The 11,652-nt window shown below is 33.8% G+C and overlaps 1 protein-coding gene across 1 annotated transcript; it reads left to right on the forward strand.

Annotated features, from left to right (window-relative positions):
• The first annotated feature begins 7,959 nt into the window (after nt 1-7,959).
• LOC149237913 (uncharacterized) lies at nt 7,960-9,176 on the forward strand. The gene is made up of 2 exons (XM_089369426.1): nt 7,960-8,104; nt 8,440-9,176. Exons 1-2 carry the CDS (start codon nt 7,960-7,962, stop codon nt 9,174-9,176), a joined length of 882 nt encoding a protein of 293 aa, XP_089225552.1.
• The last annotated feature ends 2,476 nt before the right edge of the window (nt 9,177-11,652 follow it).

Consider the following 11,652-nt stretch of genomic DNA (forward strand, 5'->3'; position numbering starts at 1 on the left):
GTAGCCTAGCCTACTCTAGCATAGCCTAGCATACCCAAGCCTACTATAGCCTAGCCTACTATAGCCTCACCTACTCTAGCCTAGTCTACTCTAGCCTAGCGTACTATAGCTTAGCATAGCCTAGCATAATCTACTCTCACCTAGCCTAGCCTAACCTAGCCTAGCCTACTCTAACCTGCTATAGCCTAGCCTATTTTAGGCTAGCCTACTCTAACCTACTCTTGCCTAGCATAACCTAGTCTAGCATAGCCTAGCCTAAACATAGTCTAACCTAACCTAACTTAACCTACTCTAACCTAGCCTACACTATCGTACTCTAGTCGAGTGTAATCCAACCTAGCCTAACCTACTCTAGTATAGCATAAGTTAGCCTACTCTAACCTACTCTAGCCTAGCCTACTCTAACCCACTCTAGCTTACCTTAGTCTATTCTAAAGTAGCCTAGCCTAGCTTATCCTATTCTATCCTTATGTAGCCTACTCTATTTTAGTCTATCTTAGCCTACTCTAGCTTAGCCTAGCCTATTCTAACACAATCCATATATATATATAGAAAAAACATATTCAAAATAAAATATGCCAATAGTTGAGCGGCTGGATAGCAGAGTTTTTGTGGTCCATGGGATCGGATAGATTTTAGCTATTTTTGGTTTTTATTTTTTTAGCTTTTCCAATTAAGGACTACGTAATTGGCGGTGAGGGGGGATCTCTCATAGGATTCCATTAATTTATATCAAAATTTTGAAACTGAATTTCATTGGTGAAAGACATTTTATTATTTTGGTAAAAGTCTATATTGTAGTGTGAATTTTCACATTTATGCAATATTTTTAAAAATTATTTGTTATCATGTTTTAAAAAATAAATTATATCAAAATTTTCGTTTTGAAATTGAAACGTCATTGGTGACAGACATGTTATTTTTTTGCATTTACATAATATTTTTTTTTTTTAATTTATTTGGTGAAAGTCAACTTTATTTTACATACTTGTATAATAAAGCCAAAAAGGAAAAAAATGCACAGAACTATAAGAGAAAAAACGTGTAGAAAGATTAAGAAAACACGGAAGAAACACAGAATCATTTACAAGATAACACGCGAATGGGTGAACGATATAGGCGAGCTTCTGGATAGCGGATTTCCTGTGGTCCGTGCGATTGGATAGCTTTTAGCTTTTTTGAGTTAACGGACAGCGTTGAGCGTTTTTAGTTTTTTCTTGCCATTGGATAGCTTTTAGCTTTTTCAGTTTTTCTAGCGATTGGATAGCTTTTAGCTTTTCTAGTTTTTTCTTTCTTTTTTAGCTTTTCTAACGAAGGACCACGGAATTGAGTGTCAGAGGAAATTTCTCACTGGATTCCGTTAATTCTGTGGTTTCACGAATTACAAGAGGGGAAGAAAATACTATAACAAAAAAAACGTAAACATTTACAAGCTAACACAGAAATATTTGAGTTTGGAAAAATATTTGCAGGCGCAGTGAACGAAGGCTAACGCAAATATTTATATAGTTGAGCGGCTGGAGAGCGGATTTTTTGTGGTCCACCGGATCGGATAGCTTTTAGCTATTTTTAGTTTTTCCAATTAAGGACCACGCAGTTGGCTGCCACGGAAGATCTCTTTGGATTCTGAAAAAAATCAAATGAGCTCTCTCCAAGTTCTCTGGACATCTTACATCAATTGCTGACCGCAGAAAGCACAGGACCAGAAGGGGCCTGCACCAAGATTACATGAAAAAACCCAACTGCTTTCCATTGACGCGTGGATAGATGACGTGGACGCGGAGAGAATTTCTTGAAAAGCATCTCAGGCTTTTTTCCTTAACGGGTAAATTGTGAAAAGCTCCACTCAGGCTTTTTTCCTTAACGGGTAAATTGTGATTTGCTCCACTCAGGGCTTTTTCGTTAACGCTTAAATTGTGATTCGCTCCACTCAGGGTTTTTTCCTTAACGGGTTGGTAAATTGTGAAAAGCTCCACTCAGGTTTTTTTCCTTAACGGGTGAATTGTGATTCGCTCCAGTCAGGCCTTTTTCCTTAACGGGTAAATTGCGAGAAGCTCCACTCAGGCTTTTTTCCTTAACAGTCGATCAAACTTTTTTGTTATAGACGTAGTGGAAAACGGTCGATCTTTCATCGGTTTTCTCTTGTGTATGTCAATATTTTCTCTGCTCTTGAAACTGTGACTCTATGCCTGTCCTTCTTTGTCTGTTCTCTTCTGTTCTGGGTGTTTTCCTGTTCTCGTCTGTCGTTCCTGTGTGTTTTCCTGTAGATTTCGATAGAGAAGATTATATATTTTTTTTAAATCTGAATTTGATCGAGAGGATCAGCGAGAATGGATGCAGGGATTTATGAATGTTATTGATGGAGCTGGGAACAAGAGAGGCTTAACAACAGCGATATTTGTTGCGGCTATAACTGGTATGTTTTCTGTATTTATTTTATATTCATTTTCATGATTTATTTTATATTCATATTCTTTGATTCTGGTTCAGTAGAATTTTCAGTTTTCTTGTCCTTCTTCATCAAACAAAGCCCGTAAGCCACCTTATCATTCTGTCATTCCTGCAATTGACTAGATTTTCCTCCCCTGTTTCGACGTGGTTTCCCCTCAACCGTTTTTAAATGATACAAATCCAGCTAAATATAGAAATTAAATCAATATCTGCCACAACATCGAATCCCAAATTAAAGTTATACGTAAAGAAACTAAAGAAGCAAGACCCCTCGCTCACTTTCTATGTGGACATGCAGCTCAACATTTCAGTAATTTGATGAGACTTCTAGAGTTCATATCTGATGGTGCAGACATATACATATACAGTAGCTTGTACTTTATTTCTACTAATTTTTAATGCTCTGTTATTGGTCCCTAATCTTTATGCTCTCTTCTTTGTCCCTGCCTGGCCTAATTTTTTAAGTCTTAATGCTCTGTTATTGGTCCCTAATTTAAGTCTACTATGTCCTTTCATCTTTATACTCTCTTCTTTGTCGGCAGTCCCGTTATTTTTTTTTATTTTTAGTTCTCTTTTTAATTTTCTACCATACTTTCTTTAACTTTCTGTTTTTACAGGGAGTAAAACATGAAAGTTTCTCTATGTTCTCTCTCCTCTGTATAAAAAGAGGAATTCAAGTTTAATTATTTCTTTTAATAATATAATGGAGGCAAGTTTATATCATATTAGGGTTATTGGAGAAAATCCATATCTCAAAATAACAAAGTAACATTAACATCTTCTGGAACCATCTGCCGCGCCTTTAAACCATGACTCCCTATCTTTATCTATTTACACGTTTGTGTGTGATACATTTTCTCTATTTCCAGGAATGTGCAGTTCAGCCATCAACCATGACTCCCTATCTTTATCTATTTACACGTTTGTGTGTGATACATTTTCTCTATTTCCAGGAATGTGCAGTTCAGCCATCATTATGTTGTTTCTCATTTTCAAAACGCTCATAGATACTCTCTCGCACATCCCAAACTCTGCTAAATAATTATAATAAGTGGCTCTGTATTTGGCTTTGTATTTTGTATTTAGGGTTGATTTCGCTTTGGCTTTTGTTATTGTTGTAGTTTCACTCTATTTTTAATGCTACAACTCCAATATTTATATTATTTACGGTTCCAATATTGAATCATTCATGGTGGGTATATTAAGTTATTTTCCAAGTTTGAGTGTACATTGCATGCATCATTTATTTGAAGTTTAAAAATTGCAATCTAGATATTACTTTTAGAAATTCAAATTATTTTAACTTATTGGATTTATTCAAGCACTTACACCATAGGTAACTGGATAGTTTTAACTCATAGCCCTTCAGTTTTAAATCTCTCTCATCATCATTTTCCTTTTCTTTGCTATAGCCACTAAAGTACATTCCTATAATTGTAGTCATTGTTCTCTGCAATTTCACTATTGTTTTGTTTCTATTTGGGATTTAAATTTATTTGTAAATGCATCTAGTAGAGAAATTTATTTATTTTTACTTTTTATTATTTTTGATAAATTTTATATAAAATTCTAATGTGCTCATAATAACATCAATTATAAAACTATTTTGAATTTAATAAGATCAAAATAAGAGAATAAAATGAAATAAAGTATACATATGCCTAAGCAAGCACTTAACATCAATTATAAAACTATTTTGAATTTAATAAGAGAATAAAATGAAATAAAAAAGGAGAATAAGAGAATAAAATGAAATAAAGTATACATATGCCTAAGCAAGCAATTAATTTATCCACTTCACAAGTAATCAATTAATTTATCTCCTTCACATCTAGATTTATCAGTTATTTCTAAGACAAGGTTATATGATTCTATTTTCCTATTAACCACCATTGATTTGGCTAACATTGACCAATGTAACTAAGAAATGTGAACGAAATTTTTTTAGTGATTTATTATATTTATATTTTTTAGTTATATTCATGCTCATGTAATTGTTTATTGATTTGAAATTATATAATATCAAATGAATATTTTTTGCAAATTGATTTTTTTTTTATAGATGGTTATTTATAATGTAAAATGATATCCATTATTTAATTATATATTTTTTCTTATTTTTTTAAATGGTAAAATGTAAAACAAATTTATTCATGAATATAATTCTTTTATTTATTTAAAATATATAAAATAAATGTATTTGTTTACTTAAATATAAATAATGAGAGAAAGAAAGAGAGGGAGTCAGGGAGGCACGGGGACATATGGAGAGAGATAGGGAGTTGAGAGGGAGGGAGGCAGGGGCACAAACGAAGAGACATATAGAGGGAGGGGGACAAACGGAGAGAGAGGGAAGGAGGAGGATAGAGGGAGAGAGAGGGGGAGGGAGGGAGAAAAGAGGGAAGAAGGGAGATAGGGTGAGAGAGAAAGAGGGGGGCAAGGAGAGAGGGAGGGAGAGCGAGAGGGAAGGAGGTAAGGAGAAAGAAAGATAGGGAGAGAGAGATAGAGAGGTGGAGAGAGAGGGAGAGAGGGAGGGAGAGGAAGAGAGAGAGAGATAGAGAGAGAGAGAGTGATGAGAGGGAGGGGGAGAGAGCGATGGGAGGGAGGGAGAGAGGAAGGGGGGGAGAGAGCGATGGGAGGGAGGGGGAGAGAGCGATGGGCTCCAAAAATGGCACTCATTACCATACATTTTTCACTTATGCTTCCATTATTTCGCTCACTATTCATCACCCTGTCACTCCATTTTCCCTACTCTTCACCATTAATGGGTCTCATTTATATTTTCCAAATATTGTTTATTTTTAAGCATTTTTGAGAGAAATTCTTGATTAAATATTAGAAAATAATATATTTTACTTTATATATGGAAAGTGGGTTGTTTTGGTGACATGTGTGTGGCCATGAATGATCAAATTCGAATTTGAAAAGATAAGCTTCATGGAGGAGATCATGGAGGATAGGGTTATGTGTCATCATTGGTTGAGAAATATGTGGGTCAAAGGAGAGAATAGTGGGTTTACATTTATGAGGTTGTTATCTTAGTTTTTGTATAAATAAGAGCACCTCCTCCATTCCAAAGGAGAGGACTCTTAGAGCATTGTATCCAATTGATGATGGAATAGAATAAGGCTTCATTTTTCATATATTTCCATTATGTAGTTTTAGATATAAATTGTGTGAATATAGGATATGAATTTATGTAGTTTTAGATATAAGTTTTCTTAATGTAGTATATGGAATAATTTGTCTTGTTCTTAGGAGAATTGAGCTCACTCTAAAAGGATGAGAGAAACATGTTATTTCATATTAGATCTTATTTCATTTAATTTCTTATATGTTTGAGGATTTGATTTGTTTATGATTGATGAATGAGTTTTAAATTAGAATCTTATCAGCATATGAGAGAACAACCAAGAGTTTAAGTTAGACTCTCTCTCCATTTGATTTGCATGATAATTAAAATTCATTCTTTTGCTTTTATGTTTCAAGTATCATATGAGGAGATACCAAGAGTCTAAGTTAGGCTCTCTCTCCAATGATTTATATGGTAATTGAAATTCATTCTTTTTTATGTTTCAAGTCATTTACTTTCTTATGCTTATGAATGAATCTTAGTTTAGTTTGGATTAGTACATGAGAGGACAAACAAAAGACTAAGTTAGTCTTTCTCTCTTTGAATCTAAACGACAATTAAAGTTCATTCTCTTGTCTTCATCTTAAGTTTTTAGTAATCAATGATTTCTCTATGATACTGTAGGGAAGGACAACTAGGACTTCCTTAGTTAGGAGCCTCTTCCCTTGCATATTGTATTGAATCTTAATAGACATAGAGTTAGTTGCCTACTCCTGCATATATTGTGCTAGCATCATCACAAGCTTACGAGTTTCCCTGGTCGATAATTTATGCAGCAATTTAAGTCCAATAAATTGCCCAACATTTTGGCGCCGTTGCCAGGGATGGTGCTAAGGGATTAGGCATTAGAAATTTAATTTAGTAGTAGCATTTTTTTTTAGACAAAATAATTTGTGAACCCTGGTGACAGCAGGATCTTCACAAAGGAGTTAAGTTTGAGTTCTCTAATGTTTTAATGTTTAGCTAGTTTTAAATTTCGTTGTTTCAAAAACACCCCCCTGCATGAATAAAAATGAATCAAGCGATGAGTATGCTCTCTTCCTGCGCTTCGTGTGATCAGGAGGATCAGAAAATCTATTGATTTTGTTCAAATAAAAAAACTCTTGATGGAGAACTAATTTGCACAGAGACAACAGAGAATTTTGTGAATGAAAAAAAAACCTTTAAATTTTTAGATGAAATTTAGTTTTTTAATTTTAGATTTAAAAAATAAAAAATAAAACATTTAGTTTTTTAGTTTTAGATTTTAAAAATAAAAAATTAGTTTTTAATTTTAGATTTAAAAAAAAATAAAAATTCCACAAAATAATAATACTATATGTATCATAACATATATTATTATTATTAAAAAAAAAATTAACCATTTTGTTTTTGTTATTTTTAGATATTAAAAAAATTTAACCATTTTCTTTTGTTTTAAAAAAAAAAATAACCCTGTTTTTTTTTTTTTCCCTTTTTTTTAAGATATTTAAGAAAACACTAACCATTTTTTCATGTCTTTTTTAGATATTTAAAAAAAATGCAAACCATTAATTAAAAAAATAACCATTTTTTTTTTGTTTGTTGTTTTAGATATTTTTAAAAAGCTATAAAAAAATATAACCATTTTTGTTTTTTTGTTTGTTTTTTTTGTTTTTTTTATAGGATTACCATTTTTGTTTTTAAACTTTAAAAAATAAAAAAAATATCCACGTTTTGCATTTCATTATTTATTCTTGTTGGGATTTCCTTGGCCTGGTCATCGATCCAGTCAATTGTATGCAATAAAATTCAGTTGGTTGGGGATCAAATCCTCCTATCATCGCAAGTGCAGCGTCGTCGTCCTTCTTCTTGACAGCGAAAGGCAGCAAAATGAGGAAGGAGGACACAGTCAAACTCATTAGTGCAGCGGGTTTTGAATTCGTTATTGATCGGAAGGAAGCTCTTGCCAATACTTTTATTGGTCTCTGCAATATGCCAACGGCAAGGAAACTGAATTTCATATTGAACCTGAAATTACTCTGGAATTGATGATGGCAGTGAATTATCTTCATTGGGTACTATAGTTAATCTGAGAAATATTGGGGTGATGATATCTATGAATTAAAAATCTTAGTATCATTCCTAATCTCAGTGAATGAAGAGACATTTGATTTGTAAGTACCTGTTGCACTTGGGCTTTGAGATTGGAGAGGTGGGCGATCTTCAGCTCGAGACTCAGGTCGAAAAAACTTAAAAGCAACCTCGAATTTCAGAAGGCCATCACCCAGCAGCTGCCACGATTTGGCTCGATTTGCCGAGAAAAAGGGGTGCAGTCTCCACTGGCGGCTTGTCGCTCCAGTTCGGCAACGAATTGGAAAGCGGAGAAGACCCTATTTGTGAAAGGATTTTCTGCCATGGCGGGGTTGCACTCTGCGATTGGAAAGCAAACACGTTTGGAAAATGAACTTGCTGATACCAATGACAGAAATAAGACAGAAATAAGAGGCGGAAACCTGACAGTGCTAGACAGCAAGCTTGGCCTGTCGCTGATGGTGCTGTGTATCGCATATTGTGCCCTGGTAATGTTGTCGGAAATTTTATAGGAAAAAGGGGGTAAAGTAATGAGATCTTTGAGACAATAGACGCGTTCGAAAATCAGAGTTGCAGATGCTGTTCCAGGCATTGAAGAGCGCGTGATGATAGTCTTCAAGCTACCTCCCAGTTATTATCGCTGACCAGTTGAGCCTTTAAAGAATGGTTTCAGATATATAGAATAGCTGAATCGGTAGTCGAATTTGTTAGAGATCCATTTTTTTAGGCATAATGATCTAAATTGAAACAAGCAACTTCATGGTTTCAATTTTATTTAACAAATTTGCCCAAAAATCATGTAGTTCACTATGTTTATGCAGAGATATCAGATCCATCCCACCGCTTCTTCACCATTCTGACACGTAATTTGCATTTTGTGGCACCATTGTCGAATGAGTATGTGGAGAAGATGCAACAACGCCAGCAATATCGCAACATTTGGCACATAGATCTCTTGAGCACAATCACAGCGGATACACCCTACTGCTGCTTCTCATTATTTTGTGGACCATGCGCCTCTTATTTACTGCGGAAGCGAGCACTATACAATGACATGTCAAGATATGTTTGCTGTGCTGGTTACATGCCCTGCAGTGGTAGTTGTGGTGAAAGTCGGTGTCCTGAGTTTTGTCTGTGCACAGAGGTTTTCTGCTGCTTTGGAAATTCTGTTGCTTCTACTCGGTTCCTTTTGCAAAATGAATTCAATATCCAGACAACTAAATGTGACAATTGCATCATTGGCTTCATGTTTGTTCTCCAACAGCTGGCTTGTATCTTCTCTATTATTGCATGTATTGTTGGCAGTGATGAACTTCAAGCTGCCTCAAATTTGTTAAATTGTTTGTCAGATGGTGTTTACTGCACGGTTTGTGCATGCATGCAGACACAACACAAAGTTGAACTGGACAAGCGTGATGGCAAGTTTGGACCAGTTGAAAGGGTAATGCAAGCACCTGGTATGCAGCAGATGTCTCGCATTGACCAGAATATCCTACCAACTGTTGGATATGCGCCCTATCCTGCCCAACATTTTAATTAGTTTTTTTTTTACAACTCAAAAAATATATATATATATATATATATATATATAAATCAAAATAAATAATAAATTAAAAACATTTGTTTTTAATTTGTTATTTAAATAAAAAAATTTGTGTTGTTTGTTATTTAAATAAAAATAAAAAATATTTTGTGTTGATTTAATATTTTGCATTAAAGAAAAAAAAAAAAAATCAAAACAACACAAAATAATTTTTATTTTTAATTTTAATAAAAGATTTTTTTTTATTTTCATTTTGTTTCTAAAAAAAAAAAAAAAAAAAAACAATAACTAACATCATTTTAGCAAATAAATTTTTGTTGATTTTATATTTAAAAAAAAAATAAAAAAATTTCAACTTACACAATAAATTAAAAAAAAATTGTTTTTAATTTAAAAAAAAAAAAAAAAAAAAAAAAAAATTAGGTTTTCATTTATTTGAATATTTTCAAAAACAAAATAAAATAAAAAAAATTCACACAGCTTTGACAATAAAAAATGGAATACTTGGAAATGAATTTCAAAAATCGATTTATCAATTGGAGGATTCTTCTTTTGATCGCATCAAGATGGCATAAACTCATCACATGGTTCTTGTATGCTTTACAGAACAGAATTGCGGAGCACATTTCATGAGTTATCTGACAGGGAGTATTATTTTGCATGATTATTTTTAAGAATGGATTGAAACTGGTATCATGAATTGAGTTACTTTCAACGCTTTGATTTTTCTTAAATCTGTTTTATTTGGTACGAAATTTTTGCGTAAGAATCATGAAGAAAATGCGCAATTCTTCTTGAGCACACTTATGTTTTCTTTGTACCAAGTTTTTTTACAGGTTACAGGATAATCAAGTGATCATAAGGAGATTACATTATGTGCACAATTGGTCTTCCAAAGACTAATTCATGAAAAAAATTCTCAAGACAAATCCATCTCCACAACCACTACCTTCCACCTCCCTTTCTGAAAAGATTTTGAATCCCACCAATTGTACATCCATAAAGCATGACATTTCCATATCCATTTTTCACAGCAAGAGTTCTTATTCATCCACCATGCATTTCCTTACATTCATTTCTTACAAGCTTATTGCCATTTCCATTGTCTTCACCATTCCCCTTCATTTCCACCAATAAAACTCTGCTTGAGTCAAAGTCCTAGAGTCTATGTATCATTGAAAAAACACCTAGAGGCTTGCATGCCTTAATGGCAAGTACTCTTGCCAATGAACAATGGGAGTACATTAATATCCCTTGTTCGTTGGATCTTGTAGGTGACTCGACTACGACAAATTTATTCGTACCTACAAAGATGTGTTAGGCATCCTGACTCCCATTGGAATCAATGGTGGGAGCTCTTGTGTTGGCTAGGGGCATTCATTAACGGCCACTAAGTCAACAACTTCTTGCTATGTTCGACATCGACACATTTAATCACATAGTAAGATTTGTGCCATCGAGCGTTGAAGACTTGAAGACCCATATTTTGTAGCAGATGAAGCCAATTTCCATTCATTGTATACATTGTATTTCACTTGAGGACAAGTCAATAAATAACGCTGGGAGGAAAATGTAACTTCTATATTTTGTATACCTTCCAAGCCTTATATATTTTCAACCATATTCAGCAGACTCATCAGATTCATCATCCGGTAGCAGATACAACTTTCAGCCATGTTCAACAGACTCCTCAGATTCATCTTTCATCCACAACTTGAAGAAGAAGCTTCAGATCAGAATTGTGGCAGCTGAACATGCATGATTCATCCACTTCCTTAGGTAAGTAAGGTATGATGTTTTCTAACCTTTAATCTTGAAATTCTTTTTAGATGCTAAAATGATGATATTTGGAAAATATTCCACTATTTCACTATTTCCTTTCTCATTTAAAATTGCCAAAAACCATCAGTTGGGGAGGGGGGAATTTCACACTTCATTCTTTTTCCTCATTCATATTACATCTTAACCCACATAGTCTTCCCACAATAAAAACTACTACAAAATGATGAGCATATGATTGATCTCAACAAAGTAAATAATGATTGTAAACACAAGAACCAATCATTAAAAAGAGATCAAAGTAAATAATGATTGTAACACAAGAACCAATCATTAAGAAGAGATCAAAGTAAATAATGATTGTAACACAAGAACCAATCATTAAAATATGTCAATGCTTTGCAAACATATAAAAGTTATCCAAAGATGTGAAAAGTTAAAAGGAAGTCCATGATTGAAAGATGTTTGTTACACAAGAACAAAACATCTTGTAAAAGGAAGCTCATTTAAGAATCAAATCAAATAAGTCATTGTAGTAGCTTGCATGAGGACATGCAAGAACTTCAGTTGGGGAGTATGCTGGGCTCCAAAAATGGCACTCATTACCATACATTTTTCACTTATGCTTCCATTATTTCGCTCACTATTCATCACCTTGTCACTCCATTTTCCCACTCTTCACCATTAATGGGTC

Source organism: Pinus tabuliformis, chromosome 8, assembly GCF_031772625.1.
Source record: "Pinus tabuliformis cultivar Carrire ecotype Pingquan chromosome 8, CPIR1, whole genome shotgun sequence".
Classification (NCBI taxonomy): Eukaryota; Viridiplantae; Streptophyta; class Pinopsida; order Pinales; family Pinaceae; genus Pinus; species Pinus tabuliformis.